At 41.2% G+C, this 13,862-nt stretch overlaps 1 protein-coding gene across 2 annotated transcripts in view; it reads left to right on the forward strand.

The window, feature by feature from the left end:
• cntn4 (contactin 4) overlaps positions 1-13,862 on the forward strand; it is a 165,484-nt gene that overhangs the window by 135,912 nt on the left and 15,710 nt on the right. For both annotated transcript variants that reach the window (XM_038697795.1, XM_038697796.1), the window contains exon 12: positions 2,059-2,186. In XM_038697795.1, the coding sequence (XP_038553723.1) occupies positions 2,059-2,186 (128 nt within the window). The remainder of the gene's footprint in view (positions 1-2,058; positions 2,187-13,862) is intronic.

Consider the following 13,862-nt stretch of genomic DNA (forward strand, 5'->3'; position numbering starts at 1 on the left):
TAGATTGTCTTTAATTAACTGTCTGCGCACTTTCTTATCACATCCACCACTTGGAAAAGACCCGGTGTACACAGTGCAGCAGTGGCAAAATATAACACTGTGTCACACTGTATCAGCCGCATTTCACAAGCACATCCAGTTCATCGCATCGCCGGTGCAAACAAGAAAAAGCTGGAAGCTGATGAACTGTTTTCTGTGTCACGTGTCGTTTATTCTTCTACCATGGCTGTTTAGCTCTCTGTTCCAGCTCAGACTGCAGTTGTTTTGAATCAATCAAGCAGTAGAGGAATACTTTAAAGGTGATTTGAGGGAGTGACATCAGTCTGGACAGCTAGTGTGTCTAGTCTGGGGTCTGTTGCTTTACCTAAACCTAACCCTATATAGGACCTTTTTAACAGTTACAAAGTCCATACCAGTAAAAACAGAACGCATTATAAGCACAAATAGACCACACTGGTCTAACTAAAAGCCATAAAAAACTAAACACATTATAAATGTTAATAAATGCAAGTATTTAAATATAGTAGGGACTGATTGTTTTGAGTGGTGCTTTACAGTTAGATCAGTGGATATAGGATATATGGAGGGGCTGCTAGTGCAGGCACATAAGGAAAAAAAGAGGCATAGTTACAAAAAGTATCGAATGCAGTACTCGTTTGACAGGATATTTCAATACTACTCGATACTGGGCGTCAAGTGGCAATTCCCATCCCTAGTTACTGTAGTACAGAAGCACATCAGCAAAGGTTTAGGCTACTGTATGTTTGGATATTAGTTTGTTACTCATGACTAGCCTAAAAATTGGTATGAAGCTTTAGACACTCATGATCAATGAATAATTATCAGTTATGATTTCATTGGTTGCACGACATAATTTTCTTTTCTTTCTTCATCTTCAGCTGCTGGCCCCTAATTTTTGTCCCCATCAGATAACTCAATGAATCTTTTTTTAAAGATAAATGTGCCCTTTTATTTACCTGTTGCCATGGTGAATCATAGTATCAGAGCCCCATCTTAATTTGATCAGAATTCACACAATAACACTAACAAACAAAAACACCAAAGTTACACAAACACTAACTTACCAACCAAGGCTGGGGAAGACCAGTAACTCCCGTGTTTTGCAAGTTAAAATTAAGTTTTTCCTCAATGTGGGATCCGGTGGCTTTGATAAAAGATATAATGACGTTTCTAAAAAACGGTCTGTGTCTGTAGGGATCCTTTGCATATTGTTGTCAGATTCTCACAATAACAATCCTTGTCAGTGGCAAAAACAAGCACGTTATTGGATGTAATTTGAAAGTGCGCAATTGCCTTCAGCCCTGTTTCGCTGCTGTTGACTGCAGCGCACTCACTTAATACTGGACCAGTTTCAAAACTTGTTGTCCCAATTGTCACATTGACACAAAAACATGGAAAAATAGGGTCCAGGTTGAAAAATTCTGAACTCAGCCTTTAAACAAAATCACATCTCCTGCTGTAGTTAATTCCTCAGTTTGCTTGAATCTGTAATACCGAGGTGTATTATTGAATATGTTTATTCAATCTGTACGCTCTAACACATTTAACTGTTTGCAGGGGAACAGAGCAATTTTCTGGCCGCACCCGATCATGATGACGCCATTTCATATTTACACTTTGCTGGTTCAGCAGAGAATTTCAGATAATGAAAATTCAGCGTACCTTGATGAGTCGGCCCACCTTTGATTTCCCACAGTACCTTGCTTTCAAGGGCATAATTTCCATTTTTGCTTGTTATTTAGAAAATGTAAGGGCTCTTGACCTTTTTTGAAGCACTTGTGGCCATTGTATAAAGGGCATGACGCCACTGTTGTCCTAGATATCTTGAAGTAATGTGCTGAATGAATCACCCCTGAAAATACAGTCCTATTTCTCTTTGTTGTCATCTGCAAAGATGCAGAACTTAATTAGAGAAATGTTCTCTGCTGTTATGTCAACCCCATGCCACACAGTTTTACAATTTATGCAGCTTTTTTTAATTAATAGTACATATAGTGATAATGCAGTAATACGATTGATTTGCCTTTTTAACTACAGGGTCTCCATTCTGGACAACGGGAACCTTCGTATTTGGAATGTAACCAAATCTGATGCTGGTCTCTACACCTGTGTGGCGAGAAACCAGTTTGGCATAGCAAGCAGCACAGGAAGCATCACAGTTAAAGGTATTTCCTATTTCTTCTTTATATTTCATCACTGTCTCTTTTGCTGTTCAGGCAGCAGGGACTCTAACCTATAAGGTACTTGACAGATTTTTGCAAATGTATGTTTTTTTTTTCTCCCTGACAGCATGTAGAGTTGCCTGATATTTCACTCTGCGCCTTGAAAAACTAACTTCAAGTATTCGATTTCATAAATAAAACATGACATGTTAGAAGGACACCGATTTGCGAAGCCTCCAACCACCTCGTTCTCTCCGTCTTTGGATACGTAAAAAAGAGCAAGGCCTTTTCTCTTTGTTGTCATCTCCAGACGGACACACCTCGGTTTCTGTGTCTCTTTTCAGTGGTGTTGAAAACATTCAGCTGACAGCCTCAGTGCCTCCAGTCCTGTCAGAGCATATGCTGTGTGAAAAAGTTGTTAATCATCTGGGCTGAAGATTGCATGTTAACTTATGCTAATTATTATAATTCACAACAGGGCCAAACACATTTTTACCATTTTGGACACATTTGGATTGCCTCAGCACATGGGGTTGCCCACGGTTAATGACACACAATTGTTTTAATCATAACTGAGGGTGTTACTGTTTGTTCATGGAAGCTATGTGCATTGCCTTCCTTAACTTTGCACTGTGTGAATGATCCTCTAGACCAGAGGTCACTATTATATTATTGAAAATCACTACCTTGTGACGGAGCATTTGCATTTTAACTCACGCAGCTTTTCTGGCATATACTGTACTGGTTTAGCGGCCCAGGAAACTCACAGACCAATTGCATGTGTTCCAATTGTCTGGTGCTCAGCCAATCAACCAAGAATGTACAAATTCATACATGTACGTTTTTTCCACGGGCAGTTCAAAACCAGAATATCTCATATACAGTGGGTACGGAAAGTATTTAGACCCCTTTAAATTTTTCACTCTTTGTTCCATTGCAGCCATTTTCCAAAAATCAAAAAAGTTCATTTTATTTCTCAGTAATGTAACTCAGCACCCCATCTTGACAGAAAAAAACAGAAATGTAGAAATTTTTGCAAATTTATTAAAAAAGAAAAACTGAAATATCACATGGTCATAAGTATTCAGACCCTTTGCTCAGTATTTAGTAGAAGCACCCTTTTGATCTAATACAGCCATGAGTCGTTTTGGGAAAGATGCAACAAGTTTTTCACATCTGGATTTGGGTATCCTCTGCCATTCCTCCTTGCAGATCCTCTCCAGTTCTGTCAGGTTGGATGGTAAACGTTGGTGGACAGCCATTTTCAGGTCTCTCCAGAGATGCTCAATTGGGTTTAAGTCAGGGCTCTGGCTGGGCCATTCAAGAACAGCCACGGAGTTGTTGTGAAGCCACTCCTTCGTTATTTTAGCGGTGTGCTTAGGGTCATTGTCTTGTTGGAAGGTAAACCTTCGGCCCAGTCTGAGGTCCAGAGCACTCTGGAAAAGGTTTTCGTCCAGGATATCCCTGTACTTGGCCGCATTCATCTTTCCCTCGATTGCAACCAGTCGTCCTGTCCCTGCAGCTGAAAAACACCCCCACAGCATGATGCTGCCACCACCATGCTTCACTGTTGAGACTGTATTGGACAGGTGATGAGCAGTGCCTGGTTTTCTCCACACATACCGCTTAGAATTAAGGCCAAAAAGTTCTATCTTGGTCTCATCGGACCAGAGGATCTTATTTATCACCATCTTGGAGTCCTTCAGGTGTTCTTTAGCAAACTCCATGCGGGCTTTCATGTGTCTTGCACTGAGGAGAGGCTTCCGTCGGGCCACTCTGCCATAAAGCCCCGACTGGTGGATTGCTGCAGTGATGGTTGACTTACTACAACTTTCTCCCATCTCCCGACTGCATCTCTGGAGCTCAGCCACAGTGACCTTTGGGTTCTTCTTTACCTCTCTCACCAAGGCTCTTCTCCCCCGATAGCTCAGTTTGGCCGGACGGCCAGCTCTAGGAAGGGTTCTGGTCGTCCCAAACGTCTTCCATTTGAGGATTATGGAGGCCACTGTGCTCTTAGGAACCTTAAGTGCAGCAGAATTTTTTTTGTAACCTTGGCCAGATCTGTGCCTTGCCACGATTCTGTCTCTGAGCTTTTCAGGCAGTTCCTTTGACCTCATGATTCTCATTTGCTCTGACATGCACTGTGAGCTGTAAGGTCTTATATAGACAGGTGTGTGGCTTTCCTAATCAAGTCCAATCAGTATAATCAAACACAGCTGGACTCAAATGAAGGTGTAGAACCATCTCAAGGATGATCAGAAGAAATAGACAGCACCTGAGTTAAATATGAGTGTCACGGCAAAGGGTCTGAATACTTATGACCATGTGATATTTCAGTTTTTCTTTTTTAATAAATTTGCAAAAATTTCTACATTTCTACTGTTTTTTTCTGTCAAGATGGGGTGCTGAGTTACATTACTGAGAAATAAAATGAACTTTTTTGATTTTTGGAAAATGGCTGCAATGAAACAAAGAGTGAAAAATTTAAAGGGGTCTGAACACTTTCCGTACCCACTGTATCTCCAGTCCTAGCTGGCAAGACAAGCCACGGCTCACGTTTCTCACTGAACAAGAGGAAGTAGGGAAGTGGTAGCTATAAAAGAAGGAATGAAAGGGAAGTGGAGGTACTAAAGCTGTTCATTTATTAAGATGTATTAAGAGTGTTTTTTATAAAATTGGTTGAGACTACACTTCAGCCACCTTTTTCTGAAAGTTTTTTTTTTTAATGCAGCCTGTAGTTTACTTAAATTTAGAATTTATTATTAGAGTAGTTATTATTTATTATCCCTTCAGTTTGATGTGAAAACTAACTAAGTAAATATTGTTGAAATATTATTTGATTTGGCAGTCAGTTGCTGACTAGGAACATATGTTGATACAACTAGGCTAATCGTTATAGTAGGCTACTGACGCAGGTTAGTCGATATGATGTTCCGGACCTTTGCTTTAGGAAGTTTTCTCTAACTGGACCAGCTCCAGACAATTCCACTTGCAAAATGAATAGTGTCATTGCTACCGTTGCACCTGCTAGGGTTAAATCATCTTCTGGTGAACTAAAAGCATCACAGTGAAATGCCAAGTCAATGATTATTGAGAAAAGGGAATGCTGAAAAGCTCAGTGCAGATGGCGACAAACATAATTTCAAATTCACCTTGACATATTTAAAGAGAAACTCCATCCATCCATCTATCCATCCATCCATCGTCAACCGCTTATCCTGCGTACAGGGTCGCGGGGAAAGAGAAACTCAACATTTACAATTTAGAACAGAGAAGGACTAGGCAATATTCTCCTCTAACATCATCAGCAACAATGTAGCACATTCTCTTTTAAGTATAATTGATAGGCTATAGGTTATATCTGAACTCCATTCTAATGAAATGCAGTAATAAAATGAAAGGTATTACACAAGCCATTAAAAGTTAAATTTTTAATGCAAATAAACAATTCCCATCCGCAATCACATAGAAGGAATATGGTAAAAATGGCAAGATCTGATGCTATTGATTACCACCAAGCTTCTTTAAAAATGATGATGATTTGATGTCATAGGGCAATTTTCCTGAAGCCATGAAAACTGCAGTCATGAAGCTTTCCTTTCCCCTTGTTAATAAAATAATTGAAAAAAGTTGTCAACCTCAACGGTTACTTCCATAATTTTCAATCTGGATTCCAGCCCCACCGCAGTACTGAGACGGTTCTCATTAAGATTCTGGATATTTGTTTTGGAATTGATTTAGGCAAGATTTCAGTTCTAGTCTTAATGAGATCTAGATGCTTTTGGCACAGTTGACTATGATATTGTTGGACAAATTCTTCCATTCGGAACAACCTGCAACATCATCAAAGTACACGACAGTTCCGCACTGTGTTACCCTGGTAACGTAAACACCTTGGATACCCGCTGCTACTGTGGACATTTACTGAAATTAAATATTGAATATATGTTAAAACAAACTGATACAATTACAAAACTTATATTTCCATAACTTCTTTTATTTATATTCAATTAAAATGTACGTAACTTGTGAATGAATGTGATTGGATTAATTTACAAGATGTGCAGCGTCATTCTTAAAAAGATTTAAATGAGCATTGTTGTTTTTAGGCAACCTAACCTCTGAAATAATCATATAAATAATGATAACATTAGTTACAACGATAATAATTACAGATATACAAACTCTGTGGTCTGCTCTATTGTTAGCTCCTATGAGGTGCAAAGGCTTATGGGTAATCTTTCTTGTCAACTTCGAACTGATGAACCGTTGTTCCCTTCTTCCCTACACAGTTCACAGTGCCCTTTGAGGTGAACATGTTGTGCTCCCTGCGGTTTGGAATCTCACTTAAAATGGCCAAATACCCTGTGCAGTCCACTTAGCAGGGAACTACAGGGCGATCGGTACGCACCCTGGAAAACCTTTTGGGGCCCTCAGGCACAGTGCTAATAGTTATTCAAGTCATAGCTTTCTCTTGCTAAAAGACAAAAGTGAAATTTACCCTCATCTCAACTCTCTGGCTCTAAAAACCACACACCAAGTCAAAAATCTTGGCGTCTTGGAGTTTTGACAGCCATGTCAAATCAATCACAAAGTCTGCATCCTTTCCATCTTAAAAAACATAGCAAGAATCAGAGGATTCATGTCCAGGCAGGACTTGGAGATACTAATCCATGCTTTCCAGCAGGTTAGATTACTGTAATAGTCTTTCATCTGGTCTCCCCCAAAGAATTCTCAGACAACTCCTCCCTATTCAGAAACCTGCTGCTACAATCCTGACAAAGATCAAGAAAACCGAACACATCGTATCTCAAGTCTCTTCACTGGCTCCCAGTGTGTCAGAGGATATAGTTTAAAGTACCGCTACTTAAATCTCTCAATGATGTAGAACCAAAATACATCTCTGACTGTCTTTTAATCCTCTCAACCTCTTAAGGCATCAGGTAGAGGGGCTGCTAACTGTTCCCAGTGTGCAAACTAAACATGGAGAAACAGCATGTAGTTACTGGGCACCACAGAGCATCAGGAATCATCACCTTACCGTGGCCCTCTTTGCACAGTAAATTGTTCTTATTGTTATTTCAGTATATTGGCCATAGCAATTATTGCTTCAAAACTTTTAGACACATCAGACAGCAATGTATTTTTATCAGTTTCCCTACATGTAGCCTGTGGGAAAGATCACACCTTTATTCAACTGCCAAAGAGAGAACATGGTGCAGTGTTACGACGTGTAAACAAGTAGCACACAGTTATTGTTTGCCTGTGTTGGTATTGAGGAGACCTTTAACCTGTTATGCAATTAATTACAAAAGAAAAAAAAAAAACAATAAGGCAGTAGGAAGTGTCAATGCTGTTTCCAGCGGTATTTGAAGTTAAATCATTTTTTCATAAAGTCTCCAAGACACATCTTCTCCTTCTGTAGTTTATGATTTTGCTCAAAGGTTAAATCTGTTGTATTGTCTTTCTTCTACAAGTTAGCAATCTGTAAAATCCTTAAAATGTATTTTTCTCAAATTTTCCAAGTAGTTCCTGTAGAAACGTGAATTAACGTATAGCCCTACAGGCAAGTGTTTGTTTGAATACTTTGAAAAACATTGATTTGTGTGAGTCAATGTGAGCAACAGCAAGAGGAATGCCCTGTACTGTACAGTATCTATATAGTAATTCCCTTTTTACCAGAGAACACATCACATAATGGAATTCTTTAACTCTAGACCAGCTCTTTTCTCTGTAAATCATTATCAAGGCATGTTTTCCTTTTTCTGTTGAATTATAAAAGACAGATTTCATATATTATGAATGCTTTGAAAGTCAGCAGCAGTCAAGGATGTCAGGAATGCTTAGAGTGCACCTTGCCGCTGATTTATGCTGATGCCTCACTCTGCCTTTCCATTGACGACTCTGCCTTTCTACAAAAATAATCAGTAACCTTTGCATAATTGAAGTGAAGAAATTAAATGTGTAAAATGTCAGTATATTTGTATTTTTGCACATGAACGTGTTAATTGATGTGAAATTTTAAGCAACTCGACTGGTAGCTCAACTCAGTGCATAATGGAAAGCACAGCGTTGCACTCACCCAGTTGCACTCGACACTGTCCTTTTACCCATTTATCACACAGTGTGTAATGAAAATGATACGGAGCCCCCGGCCAATCATTGTGCAGAGGGGGGCAGGAGGGTGGGGGTGGCCTTTACGTGACTTTCCAGTCAAGCTGCAAGGAAACACACCCGCGTAAGTCTTCTCAGCATAAATAGGCAGCGCCGTTATCCAATTATTATTCTTGGAAAGTGTCTGAAAGGGAATATGGGTTTTATTTGACACCCTCTCTTATTTGCTTCCTTTCCATCATCATACAGTATGTGCATCAAGCTGTTTTCTTCAGCTGATGTACAAATGTTGCTGTGTATGATCTTATGCATTTCTGTCACACTCGATATTGTTTGAAAAATGGAATGGGGTAATTTACATGCACTCTTTCATTGAGGATATGAAACCTGTTTAGTCGGGAGAAATCTGTGTTGCAGGAGGAGCCCTTATGGGAGATGACAGTAGTTTATTCAAATTGACTTTGGTGATATGAATGCTGAAAATACCTGTCAAAAAGCATTTGGCATCTCCTGCTGTGAATAAGCCACCTAGCAAACAGCAGAGGAGCAGTCACGACAGATGAGCCCTGTTAATGTGCCCATTATTCCAACACTGGAGGGATATTAGCGGATTAATTGTACTTGATTATAGACGTGCTCCCTGAATCTTGATTACACTGAATGTTAGCCATTGCAATCAGGGTTGCCTCCAATCATTACAGATGGTCAGTGAACTCAAAACTTCTGAGATCATACTGTGTTCACTTCTGTTTGCCTCTGCAAACCCTGAAGGCAATTCATAATTTCTAACAAGTCTGCAGATGACACAACGGTCATCTGCCTCTGAGACTGCTTACAGACAGGAGGTGAACAGCTGGCCCTCTGGTGCCGTCATAACAACCTGGGGCTGAACACACACTGTGGAGATGCCAGTGGACTTAAGGGGAGCCCCCCAAGGCTCATCATACTCAACAGTACTGTGTCTGCTGTGGAAACCTTCAGGTTTCCGGGATCAACAATATCCCGGGACCTAAAGTGGGCATCCAACATAGACTTCATCCATCCATCTGTTCTTTGCACATCCATCACTGTCAGGTTTGGATCAGCCACCAAGCAGCACCGGAACAGACTATAAGGGACAACGGCTGCAGAAAGAATCACCTGTGCCAATCTGCCCTCCATTCAGGACTTGTACATGTCCAGAGTCAGGAAACAGGCATGAAACATCACTGCAGACCCATCACACCTGGACACAACTCCAGCTTCTCCTCTCTACACCAAAACAGTCAGAGACAAGAACAGGCTGAAACACTCTGATGACAGTTAACACCATTCATGTAGTGTCAGGAACAATCTGACACTATACGGTATATATTTCCTATTTATATCTGACACACATACTTTTTTTCACATGTACATATCACTGTGAAATATAAACCACTGTATGCTGTATATACTGTACATATCCACCTACATCATGTGTATTAAGCGATCTGTTACATTTATCATTCAATATTTATTCCAGCTCATTTGCACACTATTCTTCTTTAGATTGCATTACAATTATATTATATACAATTTATATTCCAATTCAATTTATCTATATAGCACCAATTCTCAACAACAGTTATTCCATTGCACTTTTCATATAGAGCAGGTCTAGACCGTATTCTATGTGATATTATTTACAGAGACCAAACAATTTCCACCAGCAGCAAGCACTTGGGACACAGGCAAGGGAAAACTTGCTTTTAAGAGGCAGAAACCTCAAGCAAAACCATGGCTCAGGGTGAGGGGCCATCTCCCTCGATGGGATTGGGGGTGAGGCTGAGAGAGAGAGAGAGAGAGAGAGAGAAAGAGAGGACTGGGGGATAGGGGGGTGCAGCCAACACAGTATCCACACAGAAATACAAACAGAAAAGGTAATAGTGGTACAGACTGAAAATGAGTAACATTTCTGATAATTACAGTATTGTTAATGATAATAATAATAACAATAGGACTAGTAATACTAATTGTAGCAAATGGTGTCGAGCAGGAACACGGGGGCAGCAGGCAACCACAGATCCAATGTCATTGCTAGTTTCCAACCCAAACAGCTGTCATTCTCACGCCCAGCGCCCACATTGTTCAAATAGCAAATCCATTTGAGCCCATCTGTGTGATGAAAATGAGGTACGGGCAGGCAAATTGTTAGAGCATTGCTATCTTGAGGCAGCAGGAAGTGATTGCGCCATTGACCAATAAAAACAGGTCTAAAGTAAACAACGCAGTATTTCACTTTATTTCAGTTTTTTTGTTTTTTGCGGCGCATTGCTCAGAGGGTAAGAGGAACGCTGTGCAGCGTAACTTCATTGATTATTAAAATCTCCCAACATGCTGACAGGATCAATCAGGATCTAATGTTAATTCATGTTCTGTATTCTTCTACACATCCAAAGGGTCTCACCCGTAGTCAAGGTTCAGACAGTAAAACTGTTTGGAATAAAGCAGCTGTCCTCCTGAACAATCCTGAGCTCCATCAGCGCGTCTAATTTATTTCAGAAACTTAAAGTTAATTCATGTTTCCTTCGTCAGCATTTCCTCTGTAATGTCAACTTAATAACTACTGTTTATTTGTTTGGCTGTTTAAATGCCCCACAATATTTGATGTGACTTTACCGCTCTGATGGAAATGTTTAACATTACTGACATCAGCCTCTCTAATCATGAAACTAAATTGTTTAAAAAATCATACATCAATAAAACACAAAATAAAGAAACCACTGGAAGAAAGAGAGATGTGACCCTCGACCGGTTCATCATAGTTTATAATGATGCAGCGCAGTGAGGATCCAGACGTTTCATAGAGGAGACAGCGTCTGTCTGTTAACAGACTCCAGTCTGCAGTGGAGTTCAGACACTTCACTGATAAACCACAGAGCTGCAGAGTGACATTAGGCTTTATGATCAGAGAGGGTTTTTATATCACGTCCACACTTCTGTCCATATCTCCCCTCTGCTGTGAGTCTGCAATTCAATCAATCAGTTGATGGTTTTTATGCTGCGCCATTCATTTGTCATTATAATAGCAATGCGCCGAGCTACTTACGCACCTGGCTTTTAAAGGGAATGGGAAATGACACTGAAGTGATTGGTTTATTGCTCATGATGCATAAAACACACCCATGACATTCACAGACTAAGCACAACTCTTTTGAACCATGAGCCTGGAACACTGGCACTTTTTTCCGCCGTTAGTAGCAAAATTGGAGTTGGACCCGCCCCAAATGCAGATCTGGCAAATATGGCCCTTGATCTCAATCTAGAAAGATTTCACCAGTCATTGCTTTTGTCATGTTTTGGCTTTTGGAGTAGTACAACAGAAAGGATCTGATCACCGTAGGTACCAGTTAATAGAGCTAAAAACATCCCAGCTTTATACTGAACTCTGGGTGGTGATTTTCCATGCGAACCCTTTCATCCAGCAACTATGGGAAATAAATACTGTATGTGACTCCTGACAGCCATATAGAAAGACAATGAGCAGCCATCTGTCAGTGGTCACCAGCAGGTTGGTACAGATGTGCCACTGCACAGCCTAAGAATACAGTATTCAGAGCATCTTGTTGAGAAATGCACACAAGGTTTTTCTGCAATTGAAGTTCGTCCTTGAGAAACCTTTGATTTATCCTCTGGAAAATAAGTGGCATTCAACAAAGCAAGTCGGTTGACTTTGTGCTGTGCTGATGAAAGCATTCGTCTTGGTTTGTTCATTTGAAAAGCATAGGGAGGAAGAACTGGCAGTGAATTTATACCATCATTTCACTTGTTTTCCATAATGACATGTGAGATAACACTGAAGATTAATGTTACGGTGATGTACCTACCTACTGTCAAATTTTGTACAGCCTTTGAAATGGATTATGACCTGCCAGTGACCCAACATTTTCTTTACATGTTTGTGTTTGTCTTGAAACTGCATGCCTCCATATCATCAGCATGAATCTCAGTTTGAAGGACTTAGAGGGTGAGGGTCAGGCTTTGCTCCAACAAATAGGTTTTCAAAATCCCAGCATCACATGGCCTGTGGCACTTTCGTGCCCTCTCAATGCATTATACAAGCGCACATAACTATAAAGTGCATATACTCTGAAGGCGGTGTTTTCTTTTGCCAACACTTTAGACCATCAAAGCTTGGAGGGATTCTCCAAAGGGGCCAGGTGGGGAGTAGTGTGATCATTATTCATAGTGGCTGGTGAGTGAGGGAAGACTGCTGAAACTGGCCATGTGAGGCATGTCAGTACGCCTTAGTTAGGAACAGGGAGTCATTTGCTCATTGTTAGCTCGCTCTGTTTTCTGTTCAACCATATGTTATTGTTGGACTACTTCTCCGTGTGTTCCCTCTGTAGGCCAGTGTCAGTAAGTCATCTGAGTGGCTCCCACACCTCCTTCGGTTCCTATACATCAAAATCAGGATCAGAATCAGCCTTATTGCCAAGTAGGTTTACACATACAAGAAATTTGCTTTGGTGACTCGGTGCATAATATGTAAAAGTAAAATTGACAAAAAAAATATAGAATTATAAAGAATATATATATAAGATGGCTGTGCAGTGATATGCAAAATACTTCTAATGGATTTACATGTGTAAACGGGATGTACAGTACAGGAGGGCTTAGGGGGGTATGAGCATCAGTGTCTGTGGGGGTCCCAGGCATGATTGATGAGGCCAGGTGCAGATGGAAAGAAACGTGTCGTGGCATGAGGATTTGGTCTTGTTGGACTGCAGCCTCCTGGTGTGGTGAAGAGTCTGAAACAGAGTGTCCGGCGTGGGAGCGGTCGACCAGAATCTTTCACGCTCACCTCACTCTTCTGGAGGGAAGGTAGATTGCAGCCAGTCACCTTCTCTATGGAGCAAATGATAAGCTGCAGTCTGCCCTTGTCCCTTGGCCCCACCAGGTGGTGGAGGAAGTGAGGATAGACTCAGTGATGGCGGTGTAGAAGTGCGCCATCAGTCTTTGGCAGGTTGAACTTCTTCAGCTGCCGCAGAAAGTTCATCCTCTGCTGGGCTTTCTTGTTGACACTAGAGGTCCTGTGTGATCATGGTGCCGAGGAAGCATAAGAACTGTGTCAACTGTGGAGTCACACAGGGTGAGGGGGGTGGGTGGGACTGGGCTCTTTCTGAAATCCACAACCATCTCCACTGTCTCCACATCTCCACTGTTAAGAGCACTGAGCTCCAGGATGTTCTGACTGCACCAGGTCACCAGATGGTCAATCTCCCACCTGTAGGCGGACTCATCCCCCCAGAGATGATCCCAACCAGGTTGGTATCATCCGCAAAGTTCAGGAGCTTGACGGACTGTTGACTGGAGGTGCAGCTGTTGGTGTATATGGAGAAGTGCACAGATGGTTCGACAGTCAGGGAAATGGTGTCCCAGCTTCACGCGCTGCGTCCTGTCAGAAAGGAAGTCTGTGATCCACCTGCAGGTGGAGTCATGCACTCATCTGGGAGAGCTTGTTCTGCAGCAGAGTGGGGATGATGGTTTTGAAAGCAAAGCTGGAATCCACAAACAGGATCCTGGCATAGGTTCCTGAGGAGT

Source organism: Micropterus salmoides, unplaced genomic scaffold, assembly GCF_014851395.1.
Source record: "Micropterus salmoides isolate LMB-PRFRI ecotype aquatic unplaced genomic scaffold, ASM1485139v1 Ms_hic_scaffold_4, whole genome shotgun sequence".
In the NCBI taxonomy this organism is placed as follows: domain Eukaryota; kingdom Metazoa; phylum Chordata; class Actinopteri; order Centrarchiformes; family Centrarchidae; genus Micropterus; species Micropterus salmoides.